General features: G+C 46.4%; 1 protein-coding gene across 3 annotated transcripts in view; it reads right to left on the reverse strand.

Annotated features, from left to right (window-relative positions):
• Nucleotides 1–25,666, reverse strand: part of GGT6 (gamma-glutamyltransferase 6) — a 473,516-nt gene that overhangs the window by 59,595 nt on the left and 388,255 nt on the right. For all 3 annotated transcript variants that reach the window (XM_069626696.1, XM_069626694.1, XM_069626695.1), the window contains exon 3: nt 21,467–21,580. In XM_069626696.1, coding sequence (XP_069482797.1) covers nt 21,467–21,580 — 114 coding nt within the window. The remainder of the gene's footprint in view (nt 1–21,466; nt 21,581–25,666) is intronic.

Below are 25,666 nucleotides of genomic sequence, written 5' to 3' on the forward strand. Positions count from 1 at the left end.
TTCTGTCCGGGCCTTTGATGAGCTAAATTTAGGAAGGGGGGAGAATTACCAAATTCCTCTCACCTCGCTTCCTGGACAACTTCAGAACTTTTGACGGGAAGGAAATTCATGTCGAGGGGACTGCGGATTTGGACATCAAAATTGGGTGACACAAGGTGAAACACCCAGTCATAGTAGTGACTCCAGCGGGCACCCCTTGTTTACTAGGGAATGACCTCCTGAGAAGGTTGTCACCCCTAATAGATTGCATAAACAAGGTCCTCTGGACCCAGACTAGCCGACCAATAAAATTAAAACGGAGCGTCAACCATGTTAGTTTAAACGGCACCTGCTACACAGAGGCGGATCTAATGGTCGCCAGGCAGACCAATGGCGACCGGGCCCCTGTGGCAGGCCCCGCCCCTTTCACACACCACAGGGCCCTTTGCAGCTCAGGGCCCTTTCTGTTGGACGTCACTCCAGAGTCCAGTCTCCTTTCTTTCTCCCTTCCAATCCTGGGCCAGTGTAGGTAGTGGTACCTGAGAGACGACCGTGACGTAGACACGTCTTGTGACGTCCCTACACTGGCCCAAGACTGGAAGGGAGGAAGAAAGGAGACCGTTAGATCCGCCTCTGTTTCAGGTGACTCAGTGTTATGTGCCAGTGTGGTGGTGCCACGAGGAAGGAGTCGCCAATCGCCATTGACCGGGCCTAGCTGCAGAAGAGAAGGTGCTGCTGCTGCTCGAGTCGAGGGAGGCTGTCGTCCAGCTGTGTTTGCTGTCTGCTGCTGCTTACTAAAACAGGTAAGCTTGGCTATTGTCGGGGTGAGGGCTGGATGGTGTTTTTTTATTTCCAATTATGGAGCATTTCCATTAAGAAGCATTTGTAGCTTTTCAGTGGACATTTAGCGCCCGATCACAGAACATTTTCCAATGGGATTTTACCAATGCTTCTGTGAATCAGGCCCTTAGTGTTTCAGCTCCCTGCTGGTTGGCCGTCTCGTGTTAATCAGTGTCTATTAACGCCTGGGTGTATTTATTTCCTTTAAATGTGCACTTTGCGGCACTTGCATTACAAACTTCCTTTTCTGGGGCCCTTCAAGCCATCACTTGCAGATGACGGCCTGAAGGGCTCCAGCAAAAGATACTTGGAATGCGAGCACTGCAAAGCGCACCTTTAAAGTCCCAAAACGAAAATGATGTAGAAGGGAATCTATTACCGTATTATAAGGCTGCTGACGGGTAACATGTGAGCAGTTGCTGGGGGCCCCCTGAGGCTCGAGGCCCCTTTCGTTTGAAAAGGTTGAAAGGCTGGACGCCGTATAAGTCTATACAATAACACGAATTTGGACATTTATAAAGCACTTGATGCCGGATAGCTGCACTTTCTAAGTACAGTAATAATCAGTGTCACTATTATTACCCATTCACTCCACCTGGAAGAGAGGGGGATTGGGGAAGGGCCAAGTCAGCGACCAGGACTTGGTATCGTCTTGTTCCAAGCAGAGCACCTTGGGCTCAAGTGATGCTCTCGGATAGATGCTTAGTCCAGGCCATGTACGTGTAGTGTGTTTTTTGTTTCCAGTGTTTCTAAGCATTTGTCTGTAGGCCTTTGCGTGGAAATGGATGCATTTATTTAATGGGGGTGTGTAATCGGCGCTATGGCGCTGGAGGGAGGGGTAAGGAGTGGAAGGGGAGACAGGTTGAGAGGGAGGAGAGATGACTATTTTTTATGTCGTCAGTGCTTCCAAAACTAAAGAGTGTGCAACTGTTTTTTTCGTTTCGTTTTAAATTCATTGTAGAGTTTAGGCTGATGTGTCCTGAACTGCCCGCCTCCTTGACGGTTTGTCTTTGCTGGGCCTCGACACAGCTACTGCTGGGGGGATCAAATGGGACACATAGGTGGTTGGCCACTTTATTGATGGAAGTGTGCAGCTGCAGCCACCGTGCGCATTCCGTACTTGGCCTCTTTGTGTGGGGGAATTTCCGAATTAGCGGGTTTCGGTGGGTGATGCTTAGGTATGGGGCTTGCCCAGGTGTTAAAAGCAGCGCAGTCAGTGCCCATCCAGTGATTGTTCTTTATTCTCTGGGGGCGCTGGGAGAAGTCTAGCCTCTCTGCTCACTCAGTGCTCAGCCATAGGGCCTCCCACCCATTCGCTGCTTGGCCTCTCGGTGCCTCTCCCCTGGTGTGGTGAACTCTGGAAGGCTTCAGCAGTCAGTTTTGTGATTCGTTGTCAAATTTGTAATGCATGCCCTGGGCTGGATGTAGCGGCAGCTGCCCCTTTGATATGCTGGGTGGCCAGGCCTTGGCTGGGGAAAGTACGTCTATAGAGTGGTCTTATGGTAATTGCGGCCCTGATTCAGCGGCGGATCCAACGGTCGCCAGGCACAGGGACCATCCCTGGCACAGTGAGTCAGAGGCTCTGGGCCCAGCTCAAAGGGGAGTTCATGGACCGCAGTAGTGCGATGCCACCAGGGGCCCACCTCGTTGCCTCTGTGTCTCTCTATCTGTGTTTGTTTCTATGTCTTTCTTTCTCGTCCTGTCCGCCTTCTTCTCCCTTCCCCTCCATCTCGTTCATCTGTTTCTCTACAATCCTCTCACCTGAATTCTTCACTCACCCCATCGTCCTTCCCCTTTACCCACGACTTCCTCTTCCATCCTATGTTCTGTCTTTCCATCTCTTAACTCACTTTATATAATCTTTCTCAATCCCTCTCCTAGACTCCGTTTTTCCTTATTCCTTTCTCCTTCGTTCTCATGACTCCATCCCACTTCTCACTTGCCCCTCTTGTTCTTCTTTCTCATTGCCCTTCTCTGGCACCCATCATTACCTCTCTCGCCTTTCATCGTATTCCCCTCATCCCCCCTCCCATCCGCCTCAAAAGCACTCTTTGTCCCCCTTTTGTTTTTCTTTTTCTTTCCACCTAGCTTGCTCTCTTTCACTCCTCGCTCCACAGCCCCATCCCCTTTCTTCCCCCATGGATCTTGAACCAATCTGGTTTGAAATGATTGGCACAAGAGAAGCAATGCCATACCTGATATAACTAGAACACATCTCCCCTTTCTTCCCCCATGGATCTTGCACCAATATGCCGTCTATCCGGTTTGAAATGAATGCCACGCCTGATATAACTAGAACACATTTCACTTATATATCTGTTGCAAAGAGCTAGAAGCTCAGAGGCTACAACCAAAAGGCTAGGTAGCCTCGAGTCCCGACATTAGCATAGCCCGGATCTTTTCCAAATCTAGCAACACCCCTGTCTGAAAGGGTGGACTTGTGGGGATAGATGGGCCTCTGTGAAACGTGACTATTTAGGGATCAAACACGTGACTCGCCACCGTAACTTGCTGTTGAGATTCAATGGGTGTACAAGGGCATCATGCGCATGGTGCAGCAGTTGCTACCCTGGGTTGCTGCTTGTCAAACCCTCACCCCCCAATGATCCAACTAGACTTCTTAGAGCCATTTTTCTAGGAAATTGTGTGCTCTTAAAAAGCTTTAAGTAATTCTCTTTCGTCCTTAGCATTGAAACATGTTAATTTGCAACATTAGCGTCCTTAGCATTGAAACATGTTAATTTGCAACATTAGCGTCCTTAGCATTGAAACATGTTAATTTGCAACATTAGCTTCAGGCGTCATCCTCCAATATTACCATTGATAGCAAAGCCTGCTGAGGAGGCCCAGCTAGACCGACCCCTAGGTAACTTCATAAAAAATAGCTTTTGTCCCTAAAGTTTGCTATTGTGCACTTGTTACCACAGTTTACTCCGCCCACCCAAAGCTCCACCTCCATGACCCGCCCACCTAGGGCCCTGTGTCAGGTGCTGCCCAAGGGGCCCTTTGCCTTAAATCTGCCACTGCTGCCACATGGTTGAACAAAAATCTGACCAAGTAGAATTTCACTTCCAGAACAACCAAATTCCAGATGTGACAGTAATAGCAGTAGGACAACAGACTGGTGATGGGGGGTCCTCTCTATTTCTGAAAATCAACCTTCCCTCCAGTTTAAGGTGGTATTCCACACTGGAAGGAAATACTCTATCCACAATCAGAAACTCCCACTCCTATAGTCCAGAAAGATGTGAAATCAGCTCAGAGCCTGGCTGATGTTCAGCAAATTGGAGAGCAGTTGTTCATCCCTGTTCATTTAAATGATGGGAAGGACTCTGTTATCGCCCGAGTGTGTGTGAACAACGGTAAGAGCTTCATCAGCGAAGCCATGTTCCGCCAACTCCCAAAAGATCCAGCCATTCCCACATTCAAACTGATAGACAAATGGGAAATGGATCTGGAAACACCCAATTTGAAACATCTCCTGCCAAGCAGGTGTATGCTCAAAATCTCCATTGGCAACAAGAGCATAGTCCATAATTGTTGGGTCGTGCGAGATGTCACTGCCGCCTTTTACTTAGGCAGTGACATTCTCAATCGCTTTGCCATTAGTTTGGACCTAATAAACTTCAAAGCTTGGTCCCGATTAGCGGATAATCCCATGGGCTTTGATGATCCAGAAAAAGCATTTAGGTCAGCTCATTTGCTACCTTATGCAGTTCAAATTCAGTTTAAAGAGGAAGTCACCATCACAGAAAGGACCCGACAATTCTCCCTGGAGTGAAAGTTAAAAGAGGACAAAAATTGAAAAACCTGGATGCTTATATTCATTTAAATGCTTTTCTCCCACAGCAAGGGTTAGGGGTGAACCCAACACCATTAGTCAACATAGAACATGACACCATTCCAATAGAGGTGGATAACAGCGACTTAAAGAGTATTACTCTAGCAGCAGGCACCATTATTTCTCCATTGATTTAGGAAATGAACTTTTAGGACCAATCCCCAAGGACTGTTTTGACAATGACAGGGATGACAATACAACACCAGACAGGATGTTTACCCAGCATGGGGGGAAGTTACTGGTGTACACTTCCTGCCCTTATGGTAAGGAAGATGTGACTTGTGACTTCAGGAGGGATGAGGTGATTTTCCAGGTCCATGAGGGCTGCCTTTCCCACCTGAAGCCTCCTGTCCAAATCAGCACTCTGACCAGGGACTTTTCCACCCAGCTGGAGGAGGCCGCTGAGATAGCAAAACCAGAAGTCTTCCCAGGCTTCAGGCAGATGGTGGAAGAGAGAGTCAACCTAGCTGATGCCTGTGTGACTCTGGAACAGAAGCAAAAGCTGAAACAAGTTTTCTTGGACTTTCAAGATCTCTTTGCGGTGGACTCATGACTGTGGTCGCACCGACATCCACACAACAGCAATTCCCACGGACCCTGGCATGACTCCAGTGTTTGAGAAGCAATATCGCTTGCCTCTCGCATCCATGGAGTCCCTTACTGAAATAATTAAGAACCTTGAGTCCCTGGGAATAATCCGTCCAGTCCACAGCACCTTCAATAATCCGGTGCTGGGAATATTGAAGCCAAACGGCCAGTGGAGACTCTGCGCCGACCTTAGGGAGCTCAACAAACAGGTCCATACTTCCTGATGGCCTCTGCCCTACATTGACCAAGGGCTGGCCCAGATTCAGGGGTCACAGGTATTCACTGCAATAGACCTGACCAATGGATACTGGACCGTGCCTGTCAGTAGGGAGGACCAATACAAACTGGCTTTTACCTTTGGGGGCCAGCAGTACACATGGACCTGAACTCCCTTCGGATACCTCAACTCCGGCAATGAATTCAACATTTTCCTACATAAGGCCATGCCCGACCTGGGTGCGAGAGGTAACCTGGCTTATGTAGATGATGTCCTCATCAAAAGTTCATCTGTGGAAGAACAGATAGCGGAGATCCGTTATGTTCTGACACAGTTGAGGGCCGCCGGAGCAAAACTTTCCTTTCAGAAAGCACAGTGGTGTAGAACCCATGTTAATTTCTTGGGGCATGAGATTACTCCTCAGGGTCTCTGTCCCCAAGAAAAGAAAGTGGAAGCACTTCAGAAACTGAAAGACCCCACAACTCTTCGCGAACTAAGGAGCCTCCTTGGACTGACTAATTACATTGAGGGCTACGCAGAGATCACCAGACCCCTGATTCATCTCTTAAAGGGGGGGGTCAAGTGGGAATGGGGTCCAGAACAATCCGAGGCAGTAAGACAGCTCAAAAGAAGCCTCTCACAAGCGCCCTGCCTAGCTTACCCTGTCAGAAACGAGGAGTTTTTCCTGGAGACAGGGTTCTCCAATACGTGCTTGACGGCAGTATTATACCAAAAGCATGACAAGGTCAATAAAGTAATCTCCTATGCGAGCAAAACTTTATCCTCTGTGGAGGAAAAATTCAACGATTGTGAGAAGGCACTCCTGGCAACGGTGTGGGCATTGAAGAATTACCGCCCGTTTATCCAGGGGGAACACATCATAGTGGAGACTCCACACCAGCCTCTGCAATATCTCCAAAGTGACAGAATCCGGGCCGGAAAAGTGGGTAATTCCCGAATTACTTCCTGGATTCCATCAATGCAAGGCTTTCCTGTGGAGGTCAGATATGGCCAAAACACGAAGAGTCCCCTCGCGCAAGGTCTGGCTGACTTGCATGATTGTGCCAGAGAAAACTGTCTTGAGGACGAAAGTCTAAAAATCAAGGAAAACATGGAGGCATACCTTAATACCCCACACAAATTCTTTGAAGACGACAAGTGTGAGGGAATGCCCACTGTCCATGTGGATGGATGCTCTTACCATGTTGACAGCAACAGGGAAAAAGAACTGGTGGCTGGCGTAGGGAATGCATGGATGAATGAGTCCCCAGAACCCTCCGCTGGGTACAAAATTGGTCCCCGAAGTAGTCAGGTGGCAGAGTTGATGGCTGTGCATCAAGCCATCCTCACTGCTGTCCAACATCAACTCCACGAACTGGTCATAATCACAGATTCAGATTATGTACGTAACAGGTTTGTGGCGCACCTGGTTAATTGGAAAACCAGAGGCATTTTATGTGCTAATAACAAACCCTTGAAACATGGGAAGTTAATTCAAAACATTGATGATCTGGTCACCTCGAACGGGATGACCATCTACTGGAAAAAGATCAAGGGTCATTCCAAAGTAGAGGGACCAGACAAAACAGGAAATCATTTAGCTGATCAGCTGGCCAAAACCGGCGCCATCCAATGGAATCTAATAGAGATTGAGGCCCTGTTGGGGGAAATCCAGGTCACTGATATCACTAGGTCCCAGACAAATGCTCACAATGATCTTTCAACTGCACAATGGAGTAAGGAGACCCCAGATGCTGATTTGATCACGGCTCAAAAGGGGGATCCAATAATTGGTAAGTTTTACCAACACAATGAGGACCCTGAGAACCTTCTCCTGACGGATACCAATCACATTGGGAAAGAGGACCTTAGAGTGTTGATGAAATGTCCAAAAATGTTCTGAATCCAAGACGGTTTGTTGGTAAGGAAATCCCAAGGTCGCCATGATCAGTGGATGGTCCCTACCTCATTCCGAAGCCTGATGTTAAGTCACGCCCATGATGCAGCCACCGCCGGTCATAGGGGGTTTCACACAACACTTGAGATCTTAAGAGAGGTTGCATACTGGCCACACATGGGGCAGGACCTCAACCAATACTTGAAGGGGTGTCTTGTGTGTGCACAATTTCAGCCAACATCCCTCACACACCGGGCGCCTCTCTAAAAGAGGGGGATGACACTGCCATGGTCAGATTTGCAAATCGACTTCATAGGCCCCGTGATTCGCTCCTCTAGGGGAAATAAGTACATGTTGACGGTCACATGCTTATTTACTAAATGGGTGGAATGTCTCCCGGCCCCAAACTGCAAGGCAGAAACAGCAGCTGCCCTGATGATCAACCACATCTTTTCGCGTTTTGGTCTACCCCAAAGGATTGAGTCAGACAGAGGTAGCCATTTTACCAGCGAAGTAATGACTAAGATGTGGGAGATACTGGGGGTTAAAAGGAAGCTACAAATTGCTTACCGGCCAGCCTCTTCTGGTGCAGTGGAGAGATACAACAGAACCATAGTGAGCATCTTAAAAAAGTTTGTGGCAGATTCTGGGCCAAGTTGGGATATCCGATTACCTCTAGTCCTAATGGCAATCAGATCTACCCCTTCATCTGCAACTAAAATGTAATCGTTTGAGCTGATGACTGGACGCAAGATGGTGCTTCCCCAGCATTTGCTCTACAGGACCCAAGAGCAGACATTGATCAATGCCTCCACAACTCATGAGTATGTGGAGAATTTGAGGAAACACCTCCAACATGCTTTTGGCTATGCTCAGCGGAATCTAGAAAGATCAGCTGATAGCATGAAGACCCATTACAATTTGAAAACTACCATAACAAGAATACAATGTGGGAGACCGGGTCTATCTATACAATTTCCAAAGAAACCAGGCCAAACAACGAAAATGTTTGCCTACATGGTAGGGACCTTTTGAAATTATAGACAAGATCTCCCCAGTTGCCTACAAGATCCGCATCCCCAAAGGTAGTTTGGCAGAAGGGGAAGACAAGTGGGTCCATATAAATCTGTTAAAGTGTTCCCATCCCAGGCACACTCTGCAGCAACTGGAGGAGGCCTCTGCAATACCAGAGGGGGCCGCTCCAGAGTAATTCAGTTCCAACCCTAAAATATCCCACATATAGTCTCTAAAATTTTATGATTCTTGAACAATTCTTGATTATATCTTGTTTTTTTAAAAGAATGTAAATGTCTATTGATTTATAAAATGTATATGCCGCCCCACTATATCAATAGTGGGGGAGAAATGTCTACGAAGAGGTATTGCCGCTTTGCTTTGTCATCCTAGGACAAAGAAAACCTGGAGACTGACCACGGAAGACGACCTGGGGACCGGGAGCAAAGATCCGAGGGGCCCGGGGTACCGCCCAATATTCCCATCAGTACCGGCGAGGAGAACCGATTGATCCACCCTGATGGAGGAAAAGATGCTGAACTTTGTCATCTGCGGAATCGGAAGAAGATGATGCGAACATCCCAGCGCGTGGATCAAAACATCCTTTGCACCCGACTCCCCCTCGACTCGAAATCAAAGCGCAGTCGGGCGGGGGGGGGGCTTGTTGGGTGTCTTGACCCACGTTTGAATTATTATGCTACAACATTTGGTGCTGTGGGCTTAGAAAATCCAAGATGGCCGAAAAAGCCCACATTGAGCCAGAATCCAGGAAAACCTTGCTGTTTTTGTGCACACCAAAATGATCACCTGACCTGCCACCCACCAGTGCAAAGAAAGGTGGTTCTGTTCAAAATCTGTTTTTATTAATGTCAAAAATTGCTAAGATCATGGGCCCGAAACCACCAAACAAAAATCCAACTCTGGTTGAGTGTTCTACCTTACTCTCTAGATCCACATCAATGCCATGTCAAGCAAGGATCATATACTATCAAGTAAAATCCTTTCTTTTTGAAATGTATTAATTCAAGACAGCTGTCAAAAATAGGTGCAGTACCGGCATTGGACACTAACCGGCACTAGCGATCTAAACTCTTGATAGGAGAACTGTATTTCAGGAGTTGCAAAAGGATCCTGAGCTAGCTGGGACTTCAAAGGCTTGCTGATTAATGAAAATTCTTAACACCTGCTTTCCCAGAAGGAAGTCTGATTCAATTAACAGTTCAGAGACCCACACAACAGCCCAGGAGATCACATGGCCCTGTTGATTGAGAGGGAGGAGTTTCCCCTGCAGCCTGCAGGACACAACACAATAGACCCTTTCAATTGAATAGAAATGCAGATAAGGGTGTAACTGTCAACAGCTGCCCTGCCAGGAAGGAGAGGCCTGTGATCTCTGACTCACCAAGTTCTGGGGGGCTGGCCAGACTGGTATGTGAATTCAATTAAGGGCAAATGTATGTTTGATTAAATTGCTTATAAAATCTTGTATTAAGCTCACAGAAATGTACAATTTGGGGGTCCTTAATATGGAAAATGCCCTCACGATTTGAGAACAAACTCCACTTTGTGCGGTGTTCTGGGACCGAACCCCGCTATTTATTAATATTGCAGACACTGTGTTTAGGATAGAGACATAGTAATTTCCAGTAATATGCTCTGGGAAGGGGTGCAGGTCTGTAAGATTTGATGAAAAACCAATGTTGCTAAAGCTACCAAAAACGAAAAAATGTTGTCATTTTTGAACCCAGGTTCTTAGGGGGATCAGAGTTGGGCAAGAGTGTATCTTAAATTAATCTGTGATATGTGTATGTAATTTCAACGACGTGTGTACCTGAGAAACATGTTAGTTATGAAAAATTCATTTTCTAAGTAAAAGCAAAGGGGCATTTCTTCAATAGATTGTAAAATGGTAGCACTGGATGACTCACAACTCTGTTCCCCAGTCAGGCGACACAGAATCCTATAGCATATCAAATCATGAGGGTTGGGCATGCAGAAAGAGCCGACCCACCCACTTTCAGAAGACATAAAAAGAGAAACTGAAAGCCAGACAGGGACATTCACTTCCCACTTCAAGCTGATTTCTTGTGGAGCACTTTGCCAGAAGACACCAGATACAGCACTTAGACTTCAAATCCAGACGGACACCAGAACTCAGACTCCAGAACTTAAAGCAAAGGCCTAACCCACAAGCTGAGTTCTCTTCAGCAGGCCCCAAAATCCTTTGCAAACTACTCAACCGCCGGCTGCACGGTTTGCTGCTTGCTAAGAATCCTGTGTATCCAGAACCGTCAGATCCAATTCAAGAGATCCAGACCAGACCGCTGTGTAGTGCCGAGACCAGAACCAGAGATCCAGATCCGCAGACCAGACCCAGACCAGATCGCTGTGGGAAGAACCGGTGCCTGACCATCCCGTGGCGAGGGAAGTCCAGTAAAACCTGACCAGATCTTGACGGCCTATTTCAAATTTATAGTGTGAGTACCCAGCTAGAGCTGTGCAGAACCAATCTCTTAGTCTAATATAATATCATACCATCAATTTCCACCTATTTAGAACTGCATAGAGATCGGGTGTTCATTCTGTGATCTCAAACCTGCAAAAGTGTCATTTGTCATTTGAATCTTACTTCATTTCCCGAAAATCTACCTCCACTAAATTGTCCGTATCTTTTGAACCGCGTGTCCTAGGAACGAGATTTAACTTTCATTTTTAAGCTAAGATCCCCAGCTTTCCAAAAACGACTTGCTACTCCTTATAGTTTCTCCGTAATCACGATCGACGCACTCGAAAAAAGTGCCGCGAATTGACATTTTGCTTCATTTCAACCACGTGTAAAAATATCTGTCTTTTGCTTCCGTTATTGAATTCCATTTTCAACCTGATAACCATCCCTGAATCATTGATAGTGCTGACCTGAACTAATTCAAAGTAGCCATCACCTACCCTGAACCTCCTATAGGGAATTAAAAGCATTTTTAGCATATTCATTGCCACCACATTTAAAAGGATTTGCCTGCTTTAAAATCATACCTGTTTTCCTCTAAGCTCGCTGGGGGGAACTAGAGCTTTGTATTGCATTTTGTTTGTATTCCTGAAAATTGTGTGCTCTGCTTCCATCTCCTTCTATTGCATAGGGGGGGGAGTGAATTGTCAAAAGAAAAAGTGATCACATTAACTCTTGTGGAAACCCTGTCAATTTATTTCTGTGCTGCATTCTTTTCCATCATTACATTTCCTTGAAACCATAAAAGCATTCTCAGCTACTTTATCCTCTCTATATCAACTCCTAAGAAATTAAAAAGTGTGTTAGTGTAATCTTATCCATTGTTGATCACTATCATCTTCACAAGTGTGCTATCAATTATCAATTTGTTCATAAAAGTGTGATATATAGATATCGCTTAATTTTTTAAATAAACCTTTTAAATTGCAAAACAAACCTACTTCTTGGTTCAGTGGGGCCAGGGGGATTCTAAGAGAGGGGTGTTATATAAGGGTTGTCATCCAGAGTAAACGAACTGGACATAAAAATATATCAATAAGGGTTTCCATCAGCATCCCAGACTAGGCATTGACTTAGCTGTAGTGTTGAATTGAAGTCGCTAACAGGGGGGAGGAGCAGGGTAGAAGTATCAAGTAAAACAGGCAACACCTGTGTGTGAGAAGGTTGGGGGGGGTCAAGGTAATAGCACATGGGGACCAGAGAGGGCGGGGATGGCCTGGTGGGACAGAGGGAGTAAACACATGTTAGTGCATGCTTACCTGTTGTCTGAGCAGGGGGTCAGGCCCTGGATCATCCTGGTCCAAACAGGAATTGCCCTTAAATAGGGAAAAAGAGCGGCAACCAGGAAGGCACCATGTGGGCAGGGCTTAGGCCAGGTGACCTAGATCCACCTGCTCCCCATCTGCAAAGGAAAAGAGGCTGGAGGGCTCCTTAAGTAGGGATAAAGAGCGGCAACCAGGAAGGCTCCAGGTGGGCGGGGCTTAGGCCAAGTGACCTAGATCCACCTGCACCTGCTCCCCATATGCAAAGGAAAAGAGGCTGGAGGGCTCCTTAAGTAGGGAAAAATAGCGGCAACCAGAAAGGCACAAGGTGGACAGGGCTTGCTAAGTGGGGAAAAAGAGCGGCAACCAGGAAGGTGCCAGGTGGGCAGGGTTTAGGCCAGGTGACCTAGATCCACCAGTACCTGAAACACTTGTGTTCGAGCGCAATATAAATAAAATATCATATCATACCTGCTCCCCATCTGCAAAGGAAAAGAGGCTAGAGGGCTCCGTATGGAAAAAGAGCGGCAACCAGGGAGGCACCAGGTGGGTGGGGCTTGCTAAGTGAGGAAAAAGAGCAGCAACCTGGAAGGCACCATAAAAGAATTGTGTTCAAGAATAGTATATCCAAAATCATTTGGGAGTGATCTCCATAAGTTAAGGACCTCAGACAAGTATCGTTTAACGGCCTCAATGCCACGTTGGTGAGGGATGCATGTATATAGTTAGACATCTAATGTGATCAATAGATATCCTTGGTTGCAGGGGACATTGTCAATTAATTTTAGCAAGTCTGTAGTGTCCCTTATATAGGAGGATAAGGTTTCCACAAAGGGGAAAAGGAACTCATCAATACATTTTAAAGTATTCTCCAGTTGGGAATCAATGGAGGCCACTATGGGTCTACATGGGGGCTTCTTCTTTGATTCATGTATTTTAGGGATTAAATGAATGATAGGCGTTATTGGGAAATCTTTCGTTAAATACATCTTCTCATCCCATTCAAGTAGACCCAGTTCAAACCAATTTTGAATTTTTATGTCATATTCAATCTTATATTTTGGCAACATATTGATAGATATTTTTTCATAATTATTGGTTCCTGAGCTGTCGTGTGGCCTCCATCTTGTAAGCACTTGCATTTAACACAATAACATTGCTGCCTTTGTCTGAGGACTTGATCACAACCGATTTGTCTAAGCGGAGGTCTTGCATTGCTTTCTTTGAGCCGGTGTCAGATTCTGCTTCATCTTGACATCAAGTCCAGAACCCATCTTTTAGGTCATCGACTGCCAGATCTTCAAGAAGGTCAATATTGGAACAGTTCTGGTTGAGGGGACAAAACTTGGATTTCCGTTTCAGGTTGCTGTTCATCGTCATGGACGTATCTATAGCATCAGGGACAGATCTATTCCATTCATCAGGGTTTGGTTCTATGTGTCCTCTTGATGTTTCTTCATTGGATAATGAGTCTAGGGAACATAATGTTAGTATTTCTTGATAGTTAAAATGAAGGGTTTGTCCTTATTCTTATGTTTTTTAGGTGAAGAATCTGTATTTTCATAATGCTAGGCCAGTCTTATTTTGCGTATGAAACAGTGTGGAACAATACAAAACTATGGACAGTCAAATTTAGATGTTAGGCAGTAGGAAAGTCCTTTCTTAAGAACTTCATTTTCTGTCGTAGTTCAAGCTCTGTTGGAGATCCTGGGAGAAGAGGTAGGTTGTATTTGAGGGGTGCAGGGGTGGATGAGGAAGATGGGGAGGCTGGAGAGGGATGAGAACTAACAGAAGCCTCTGAGTGAAGGGGAGAAGAGTGAGTAGAAGGAGGAATGGAGCGAAGTCAAGTTGCATGATGAAGGGTAGAGAAATAGGCAAGTGAAGTCAATGATTAAAGGATGCAGCCCAAGGGTGAGTGGGCAGATTGTTGAGTGGAACAGAAGAGTCGTACCCGGGGATTGAACCTGTGTTGCTCCGTATCGTCTTGCTTCCAAGACAAGCACGTTGCCCCTGAGCTATCCTCCTGAGCACCCTGAGCTATACTCCCGAGCATTTAGATCACTGCCAGTTCAGTAGTAGTGTGGAATTCAGAAACCACTACTCGTCCCTGTACATATACAGAGCAGTAGTCATTTTGTAACGCATTCCCCACAGCTCACCGAATGAGCACTCAATAAAAAACAGTGCATTTAAAAATACAAAAAGCAAGGACCAAGAACTGAACAGGTCCTCAGTTGACCCCCTAGTGTACTAAACCTCTTGTCATAGTCTAGTTTAGTTCATGGAATTGCATCACAGTTCGAATTAACAAAAGAAGAAAAACAGTGGGGGAGGCGACGGCCGAACCTACCGTGCCTTGCGAGTATTCAGAACGTGCAAGTGCAGCAGGGAAGCGGGCAGTGGGGTTGGTGCTGATGTGTCAGTGCTCGAGGGTGAGCCACAGGTGAAGTGCAAGGTATGATAAGTGCTTTGCGGCCTGGAGCCGTGTTGGGTGAAAAAGTGCAAGACTCCCGTGCGGAGGGTGTGCTGAGGTAAGTGCTGAAGGTATCTAGAAGAGTTGTTTGCAACCTATTCGCAATCTAAAAAGCAAGCTCACTATTGTTCGCTTTTGAGGTTTTGAGGAGGGGTATCTGTGGCTGCACGGTAATATTGTCATTGAGGTTGCCCAATGTTTGAAAGAAATGAAAGAGAGGGTATATTGCCTTATTTGTTGCGCCTACAGATTTCAAAACAAGAGAAGTTTATTTAAGAACAAGCAGAAGCACAAAGTGGATGAGAATTGAGGTTTATTGGTTTCTATTAATTCCACAGTAAGGGTCTTTGAAATTAATCAATTCCTTTGGGTCCTTAGTATTGCTTCATAGTAAGGTCCTGCTTGCCTAATTGTTTCCCTTGGTGTTGTTTTCCACAAAGGGGGTGGGTCCTTTTTATTGCTAATGTCTTCAGGGTCCTTAATATTGCTCCATAGTAAGGTCCTTATTGCCAGATTTACTTAATTTGCTCAGGGTCCGGTTAATAGCTAGTTTCTTCCCTTAGTGTTGTTTCCACAAAACAAGAACTTATAGTGACTTGAATTAGGATCCTTAATATTGCTTCATAGTAAGGTCCTTATTGACTGATTCCCTCGACACATGTTTCTCCAATGGCTTTGTATTGGTTCCTCAGGAGGGTATAAAAGGTTATTTTGATTGGTTTTTTAAATGTTTTTTGTAATGTTTGTTGTTAATTTCTCTAATTCTGTTGGAAATTGTCTATTTGTTGTTCCAACTCTGTGGAGTACAGATCGATTGATTGCTTACTTTGTCAAAAGTAGAAGCGAGAACGAGGGCCGGTATGCTAGCCGAGTCCTTTTCAAGATGTGCAAGAAGTCAGGGTCCCGAGGATGCATAAGGGTCCAAGACACCAATCACAGCAAATGTGAGGTTAGCAGAGGGGGGGGGAGAAGGGAAGGAGGAGGAAAAGAGGGAAGTCTTGAGGGGCTTTCGGAACTTAAGAAGGTCCTGCTCAAGACGCAGTGGGAGGGGAGGGTGTTCCACAGGAGGGATCCAGCTGAGGAAAAGGAACGGCCTCCTGCTCTCTGTTTAGCTAAACGCTTTACACACAGGGAGTTGGTGCCAGAGGAACAAAGTGGTCTAGAAGGAGAGTATTCTGTAAGAGAGCATTGCAGATAGAGTGGTCACCGGCCCCAGACTGCCTTGTGGATGATGGAGAGGGATTTGAACTTGATCCGTGCAGCAAGAGACTTTTTAGGGCAGGATAGATGCGGCCCCTGGGCCTGAGGCCAAGGATAAGGATAGGTCTTGCCGCCCTATTCTGGATTAGCTGAAGGGGTCACAGAGTGGAAGAAGGTAGATTGAGGAGAAGGCTGTTGTAATAGTCAAGCCTAGAGAGAACCAAAGCTCAGGAAACATGAGCTTCTGGGGGAAGTGAGAAAAGGGAGAATTCCTTTGAGAAGGAAGAGTTGAAAGGGGCACTTCTTGGCAATGTCATGAGTCTGAGGAAGGAAGTAGAGAGAGGAGTCAAAGATGATTCCAAGGTTTCTGGCTTCAGAGGAAGGAGCAGGGGGAGAGGCCAGAGAGATGGGAAGAAGGAGCGAGCAGGGGACCCAATCGGAAGGATCTCAGTTTTGCTGGAATTGAGGCAAAGATCGTTGGAAATGCAGCAGGCCTGGATGGCAGATGGACAGTCAGGGATGAAGGAAGGTCAGAGTGAGTAAGCAGGAAGTCTGAAAAAGAGCTGAATGTCGTCCTGCATAACACTGGAAGGTGGGAGACAAGGAGGAGATGAGGAGTGCCTGTTGAGCAAGGTAGATATTAAAGAGCCAGGGGGAAGAGGATAAATCCCTGTGGGACCTAACAGGTGGAGACAGAGGTAGGAGAGAAGGTGCCCAAGATGACATGGGAAGAGCGGTCAGTTAGGAAGGAGGTCAGCCATTCCAGTGCCCATTCCACAATACCAAGGGTATCGTGGAGCCTTTGTATGAGGATGGAATGGTTGACAATGCCAAATGCAGAGAAGGGATCAAGTAGGATGAGGACAGCTGGAGAGTAAAAGTCCAGGGAAGCAAGCAGTTCTTCACAGGTGTTCAGGAGGGCAGTCCCCGTGCCACTGGATGCTCGGAATACAGATTGATGATCATGGAGACCACCAACAAGTTCAGTGTGTGAGTTGAGCTGGGGTAAAGCCAGCATCTACAGCAGTTTCCCCAGGAAGGGGGCGATTGAAATAGGCCTAGATTAGCCAGTAATACAAATGGGGAGTTTGGTATACATCCTTAAATGGGCACACAGAGCGGCACCACTCTTCGAAGGTCCTTCACATAGACAAAGTCGAGGCAACTTGCTTTCCCGCAGTACTCGGCGACATTGAAAGCACCGGACCACTTGGATGATATATGACATGACATTTATAACGCGCCTATACACAAGTGTTTCAAGCCGCGACGAGGCAAGGGAGGGGGGAACAGAGGGAAGACTGACACCTGGCCTAGTAAGATTGTTATCCATCAGATCGCGCAAGTGCAAGGGAAGGGGGATAAGAAAAGTGCGGTGGGGAGAGGGAAGTGCAGTACATGGGATAATAATAACAAATTAAATAAATAACGGCCAGCTGGTGGCAAGTGCAGGGTGAGTGCAGACATAAGTGCTGGTTTGGGGACTGCAGGGTTACAGAAACAGTCCCCCGGTGCAGGGGTTGCCAGGGAGGCAGCGCAAGCGTGCAACTGGCAGGGCTTGGGCCGAGATCAGATGGGTGGCCATGTAACCCGTGCAGTCACATTGTCAGCCAGGTCTTCAGCAGGGGAGAGGGGGAGAGAAAGCAGAAGCAGAGAGGAAGGTTTTTAGGTGCTTCCAGAACCGAAGATGGTTCTCCTCAAGTTTCAGGGAGGTGGGGAGGCTGTTCCAGAGGGAGGCCCCAGCCGAAGAGAGTTCTACCACCAACTCGTTGTTTGGAGAAGCGACCGACCCTGAGGGAGTTGAGGCGGATGAGCGAAGAGCTTGAGAGGGAAGACATCTAGGAAGAGAGAGTTGAAGGTATCGAGTCCCTGGATGGCAATAAATAATTTCCTAATACTATAAAAGGTGCCCTGATGAAAGGATATGCAACTAAGCAATGTGTGAATGAAACACAAGGGAGGATTTTGCATAGGCTGTTAATGGCACAGAGAGAAACACAACCGCTAACGCATCCATGTACACGGTTCTGCCTGCGCCATTCTTTTTTATGGATGGGATTAAATCAGGCATGAAAATCCAGATGGCTGTGGGTTTCTGTACCAGCTTGCACCCCTTCTCAAAAACAATTGTTAAGACTCCCATCATTATTTATGTGTATGGAGGGCAGCATTAACGCGAGTCCGTTTGCATTCCACCTGGGTTTGAGAGGTGCAAAAAAAAAAAAACAGTCCAGCCTCCCACGCCTGGAATGAAATGGTCATTGTGAGTGGAGATGCAAGAGGATTTGCAGCATAAAGCTTTTGGGTGGGTGAGAACAGATGCTCCACCGTCCAGCACCTCGCTGCAAAAGGAGCAACATGGCATGGATCCTAATTTACTTGTTGCGAACAGGTCTCTATTTATAAACTGTGATCTGGTCATCCCACTGGACCCCCACAAACCAAAATGGCACCCAGCGTCTCAAAGCTACCTGCAAGAACTGCCACACTGAACTGCTGCTCTGCAGGCGTACAGAGACGGGGCCGCTTCAAATGCCTTTATTTCTGATCTTTGGTGCTCGACAGTCTCATTCTGGGTACTTTCCTGAAGTAGAGCCGGTGCTGAGACAGTTGAGTCATGTTGATCCAGTGGAAGTTGGCATACAATCGGCTTTTATGACGGTCGCTCTGTTGATCGAGCTAGTGTTCAAGATGGTTTGAGTCAATGGATCCCAACACCTTGAGTTGGTGAACAAGTCACGTTGAAACGAAGCGTTGGCTGGGTTGAGTCAAGGTACTAGATAACCGAATTGTTGGCTTCCATCAGTTTGGGTCAGCTTTGCAAGTCAGGTATGAGACAATGCTTCTATTGAGTCAAGTTGGCACCCAGGATGCAACGAGACTGGTGCCTTCACAGTGGCAAGACATCGTTTGAGTCTTTTTGGTGATGTGCTTCACTTGGTTAAATCAGCTTTGAGACAGCGAAGGATGGCTCGAGGTGGAGCACAGGGTCCTAGGTTGCTGCTGGGAGGTCAAACTCCAGGGTCTCCCGGGAGAAGGTCAGCCGTTAATTCTGCAGTTGCACTCCAGGAAATCTGTCTGGCTCCTGAAAGGGTTCCTTCACCTCCACTGAGAGGATTCCTGGTTGCAGTGCACAGGCAGCAGAGAAGCCTTGGTCAACCGCAGTGTCACCCCAAATGTTTTGTCTGCAGGGAGTGTGAGGACTTTGTAGACAGCTCAAGCAGAAACCAATATTTTGGAATCCCTCTTCTGGCCTACCCTTTCCTGTGGGCTATTTTTACTCCACTCCCTTCCCATGTCTAGAGACTTTAAAAGGAATCCAGTGATTAGTACCCTGTTGTGTGGGGCTTTGCTATATCAGGACTGCATCTTAAGCACCAATTCCCAAGATATTTTCTGGGAGGGTTCTACAGAAGGTGTTTCCTTTCTCAGAGGACAAAAAAAGCAGCTTTTGGCCATTGTTCCACATGGCTGTTGGGGAGGCAGTCAGGCCAGAGAGCGAATAGCCACCAAGCCCGTCATAGCTGAAACACTGCTCACCAAGTTGACATGAATATAATGCAGTATAATTGTGTTCCCCCTCCAGTAGCCACCAAGTTATAACCAGGCTTGGCTTATTTTTACAGTTTAATGTGCCACAAAACGGACAACTTATGTTCTGAATCAGAGGTGCAGACAATTAAAAAAAGACACCTCTGCTTGTTGGAACTTTGTGTTCCGACAGCTGTAAGGAATGCACATGTGACCTTTGGACGTGCCCTGCTGCCACTGCAGGGCTGATTCAAGGGGTGTCTGTCGTGAGACAGCAAAGGCACAGGAGTTCACGATAATGAACTGTGGCTGAAGCTGTCAGTTCCAGGGGTTGAACGGCTTGAGGCTCTCCTGTAGGCTTAGGGGGATTTTTAGATCAATTTTCTTTTTCACTGGATTTGTTTTCTTTGCTTCTTTGGGTTGGGCACAGAGCTGTCCCTAGTCAAAATGGAGGAAGTGGCACTGCATCCTTATTGGCTTCCGTCATGAAAAAGACTCTTTGCCCAACATTCTGAACTGCCTTTCATTAGTCATTCTTTAGAGGCAGGTCATGTTTATATTTATTCCCCCAAGTTAGGCCAAAGAATTCCTTCAACAAGCTTTTGTCAGTGAGAGAGATCAGGAAGATTCAGGCGGAGGAGCAATTGCAGGAAGGTGGAAAGACGGCAGCAACTTCAACTCTGGGCAGCTAAGTTCAAGCACTGTATTTTTCAGCTAAAGCAATGTTTTGTTTTTTGTAAGCTAAATGTATGTTATTTAGCTAAAGTCTGTTAAACAGAAAGATTGTGGTGAACACAATAACTGAATTACTTCAAGACTCTGGCAGCGCGAGTTTACTAGAAAGCAGTGTGTCACGCTAAACGTTGGGATATCTGTGAGAGAATGCGTGAAAGACTGTAGGCATATTCAGTTACCGCTGCGCGTAGTGAACTGCGCTGGTAGCAGCGAACCGCCGCGGGAGACAGTGAATAACTGAGCACGACGTGCGCAAAGGTAGCTTGGTTTTCTTTACGTTCTGGGAACCCGCAGCACAGTAGTGCGCAGTGACAGAGCTTCCACGGAAGCTTTCGTGTTTCAAGGCCCTGTGGAGGGCATCCGTAGTACTGCATGCAAGGAACAGTAAACCTTTTAATTTGACTATACTTTTCTTTTTCCTTGGAGTGCGGTTGCGCGGTACATTTGATGAACTGGATTTGCTGAAAAGGTGGGGCGATTGTTCATGTTAAAACAAGCGATCTTACAAAGACTTTGTAAATGAGTCATTTCAGTTGTAAAGCAGTTTGCCAGTTTAAAGGCAATTTAGTGAAGACTTCTCAATCTAGAAATCTGACAATTGTCTAAGACTTTTACAAGAAGACAAACAACCAAGAAGTCTTTCAAGAAACTATCCCTTAGGGAGTTTGATAGGGAAATTCAGGTACAGCGATCATATTCTGGCAGAAGGAATATTGAAGGGCGATCGATTAAATAAGAATATTTACCTAAAAGGTAACCTTTCTCAAACCAATGCAGATATCGACCAGAGACAAGGCCGGGAATCTGATCTGTTTGTTATTTTATCCACTTCCCCTTTCCCTTGGGGGTGTTTCAGACTCAGATGTATTAGAATCTGGTTGAGGGTGCAACACAGACCTGACAGAAGCATTATGAAAGGGGGCCTTATTAGCAGACCATTTCAGAATCAGAATAAACAGCATTATTTTAGCATAAAAATCCAAAGAGCTCAGGATATCCAGTCCTCACCAGACGGTGTTCAGTCACCAGTCGACGATACAATTATATGCACCCAGTGACTACATGTAAAGAACCCCGCCATTTATATATCGTACACACATTACCACTGTTTTTATTTCTATGGCCCACACATTTGGCTCACTGTATGTTCTTTGACATGAATATCTCACATTGATTTCAGTTACCTGAATAATGTTATTTTGATAGAAATACACATATTTGGTACAGACTATTCCTCTTTAGGGACTTTCTTTATGAGAAGACCTTTTGAATGTTCTTAAACATCCCAGGGAGAGAATAAAGCTATAGAGCTAAAGTAGATATGCAGAGACAAAAGCTGAGTGTTGCTGAGAAGCAAGAATGGGAGCGATTGGTTACACTTACCCATGCCAGCAACATGTGGGTGGGTAACACACAGGCAGAGGACAGCCGATATCCCAGCATCAACTATATTTCCGCCAGCAGTTAGGATATCCTTTCCAACATCGGAGCAGATATCTGGATAATCGGAGAGGAGAAAACAGAGTGGGAAAAAAAAAGTTTGATTTGATTGACCATTTCTCAATATAATCAATGAATCGAACTGTCCATAAACTAAACTTGGGACAGTCTGTAATCAATTGCAGTTCAATCTACTTCTGGTTACAACACAGACAAAAAGACGACCAGAACTGGATTTGTTAGATGCAGGAACATGTCTCTTATGATCCTCAGTGAAAAGGATTGAACTGGTGAAGTCTCGTAGACCAGGACTACATACCCTGCAACACATGCAAACCTGCTCCTGCTTAAAATCTGAGAATTGCCAGCTGTCTCCCTCTCCTACGTCCTCTGCCTACCACCCAAAAGTCCCTACCAAATGATAAAGATGGAGAAAGAAAACTGATGCTCTAATTCACTCCATGGTCACCTTTGAACGCCATTGTGTGTGGGGTTTCATTTGTAATGTGTGTTATACTTTTTCTGAAGTAAACTGAATAGCTGCAATTTGCATTCTTGATTGTTTCCTTGTGTTGTACAATAGCTTTCAACAACTGCAAAGCTTTGGTTTTCATGCAAAACCTTTGACTGCAGAGGAGTCTGCAGACAATTGGAGAAAGGTACTGACTGACAGATCCAAGATCAGGAAGTCTGGATTCTTGCGATCTTCACCTGATGCATCGAATTGCGCTTGGAATACCAACGTCCAGCCATTGCGCACTCTTCTATGCTCCAGGGACTAAGCTTCATTTGAGTACTTACCTTGGCCTCAATGAAAGCAAACAGCCAACAGGAAACTACCATCACACAAACCTAAGTATATGAATGTATCAGTCACTAACAACCCATACAGGTGGCTGGTACATACCCTCTGCTACTTTGGCACTTCATCTATTGGCCCATTGTTACAGCTGCACTGAGCACATCATGAGAGGAGCGAGCGTCTGGCTCCAGGATGTTAAATCAAAGTGGAATTGATGTGTGTGGGGTATCACACTTGTGCATAGGTGCTTTATAAATGCCATATCATATCAGGATATGGTTAGAGATGTGCTAGGAAGCCATTGGGCTTGTGATCACTTGAAAGATCAGGCACAATGTAATTGGGGGAGGGTGTTGGGAAGGGAGCAAACCCATCCCAAGCCCCCTAGGCACTTTAGGGTGAGGCGAGCCCCATTGGAAGAACTATAATATCCAGGGGTGCAGGGGTGATCTAAAGTTCCCCACACGATCATGATATTGTACACAATTTAGACATTTAGACATAGTGCACGTGTATAAGCAGATGCCATATTACATATATTAAGTAGCCATAGTCGAGGCATAGGGCCTACACAGCCATGCAGTATTTAGTGTGTTAGACACAGGCCGTGAGCCTGAAGGGGAAATCTGAATAGGCCCAAATGCTTACGGGAGAGGCCCACGCTGCTAACTTTCACAGAAACTCTTCTTTGTTCTAAAATTGTTGCCACTATATTTGTTCTAGAGAAGAATGTGCCCTGCAAGGACACAACAGTACTAGGCACTTTGGTGTACATGTTATCACTCACGGGCCAAAGCAGGCCCTCCGACCCCCAAACAGCCAACCATGAGTTATAGCCCCTACAGCTGCCCTAGTCCCAAGACCCCGGAATTCCGAGATGCCTGTTGACCCCAGACCACAGACCATAAACCAACCCACCATAAAATATCTAAGAGCATGGTTGTTGCACCTTCGTTTCATAGTCACATGATTTGTAATGCGAGGTACAGGCAAGGAACCCATTACATTTCAAAAGCGAGGGAGGCAGCCGGGACACGCGTTTGGGATGAGTGAAGGGTGTGTGGGTTAGTGTGACCTTGAGACTCCCCTGTGCCAGCCTTGGAGCATGCCAGGTGCACTTTATAATGATAGAGTAGCACTGCTCGTAAGTGTAGCTAATTGCTTCTTTGGCCTTGGTTCCCTGGAGACGATGAGCCCAGCAGACACCAAGCGATGGAAGGCGGACAGACGGGGCTGGGACCAATGACCAGGTATGCCCGATGGAGCAGGCCGACCATGTACAGGGTCACACCAACCAGCCACGTGGGTTTCCACTGTATACAAAGGATGTGACTCCTTTTAAGCTTCTGCCCAGAACGTTCCATGGCAGCAGATTTCTTTGCTGACACACCTAGGTTTGTAGAAATAAAACGTATTATCCTTGCAAGAGTTTCTTGGTCCTTTTTCCCTTGCAGGTTGTTTTTCTTCTGGTGTGAGTGTTCAGGGGTGTGCCTTCAATTGGTGACCCTGACGTGATCCCAGCACCCCCCGTCCCCCTGCAGAGGTTTCCAGGCCGCTTCTCCGGAGGGGCTGCGTCCACGTACAGCGTCCAGTCCTGAAAAATGCGTATTCCCAAGTGGTTTTGCAGGAGCCGTGTTTGCAGAACTCCAGTCTGCTCTTTGGAGAGGGGCGCGGCTCCTCAGAGAGTGCAGGCTGGGGTTATTGGGAACCCTGTGATGGAGGAGTTTGGATGAACACGCGCATTTGAGTGTTCCCTTGCAAGCGATAAGAAATAGGGGACGGGTATTTGGGAGAAGATGGAGGTTGTGAACACGTGGACATTTTTTTTGCTGGTGTGGCGTTGATGTGGTTTATTGCATTTTTTTGTATCATTCGTTTTCTAAGGAGAATATTAAGGAAAGGAAAATGTTATGTTAGGGAGCCTTCCCGAGTGAGGGAAGAAGGTGGTACCACATATATTGGGTAACAGAGGAAAAAGGGAAAAAGTAGGAGCCCTGCATAATTAGTGGGCTCGGAAATAGAAGTTGTTTTTATTTTAGCTTGTTTGGTTTGTTTTATATTGTGTCGGGTGGATCAGGAAGGGCATTGTGCAAGTAGCCGTGTGTGGAGGTGGGTGTTGTGTGCGTGGTGAAAAAGGGGCTGGAGGAAGAGTTTTTTGATTTTTTGACTGGAGGAAGGGGAGGAAGGACTGAATTTTTTGACAGCCAGCAGCAGCAGCAGCATGCGTGGCGCACTAACAACGGCTAGAGACAGAGAGGGGCTGGATCGTTATAATTGGAGGAGAAACACCCATAGAGTATATGTATAAGGCCATGCCACTATATCGTGAAAGAATCGAGAAGTACCACAAGCAATGGGTGACAAACAAGAGGGGGGATGCCTGCTCGTGGCTGCAGCAGGAATCCCATAATAAGGGACTTTTAGAACACATGTCCATATTGCTGATAGCCAAATATAAGGGGAAACAGTTGCAAAGGAGGATAGAGATATTAGACCTTTAGAAAATGTTTGAAATAGCGAGGGAGGAGTGCGGAATGATACTAGGGGCGACTATACAGTAAAAGAGGTAGGTCACCAGCGGAGCGTGGGGGAATATACCCATTGACAGCTTGCCCCGCAGTAGGTTACACTAACCCGACCTATGTGTCCACCACAGCGACAGCCCTACCACCCCCATATGCATCCCCTCCCGATGTCCCAGCACATGGTGATGTCAATAAAAGAGACCTAGAAGGGACACTGGCGGCGGCATAAAGAGAACTGACTAGATTGCAGGCAGCACAGAGTGAAGTAAAAACCAATAAACCAGCAGAGCAAGGAGCAGGTGGATGGAAAACAGGAGACTTCTTGTTCAGAATAGGTAGGACAGCCATAAAGAATGTACATATAGAGCAGGAAGGAGCTTAGGCTATAAGAATTTAGCATCTCACAGTGGAATGGAAGATGCGTGGACTACATTAGATGAGCTCGAGGATGAGCATGAAGAGGAGGCAAAGCAAGTGCAAGAGCAAACTCCCAGGCTGGAGAGTTTGAGGGATGGAAGTTGAGGAGCAGCTTTGGCTGTAGAGCAATAGCCAGGAAAGAAGGAAGTGGGAAAAGGATGAATGGGGTAGGGTAAAGCTGCAAAGGCCCCTTATACACAATGGGTCTGGCAGGCCACACTATGTGGCATGGGCGCAGAAGGAAAAAAACAATTTGATAAAGACGCCCCCAACCCTCACGCCGGGTGCGGATAAGTGAATTTATGCATTTGAAAAACAGACAGCTGGGGTGCCCTTGGCAGTAGGTGAAATAAAAAGCTTATTGGTGACTATTAGAGACTAGGCTGTGGATGTGTGGGT

Source organism: Ambystoma mexicanum, chromosome 6p, assembly GCF_040938575.1.
Source record: "Ambystoma mexicanum isolate Mex_15411 chromosome 6p, UKY_AmexF1_1, whole genome shotgun sequence".
Lineage (NCBI taxonomy): Eukaryota > Metazoa > Chordata > Amphibia > Caudata > Ambystomatidae > Ambystoma > Ambystoma mexicanum.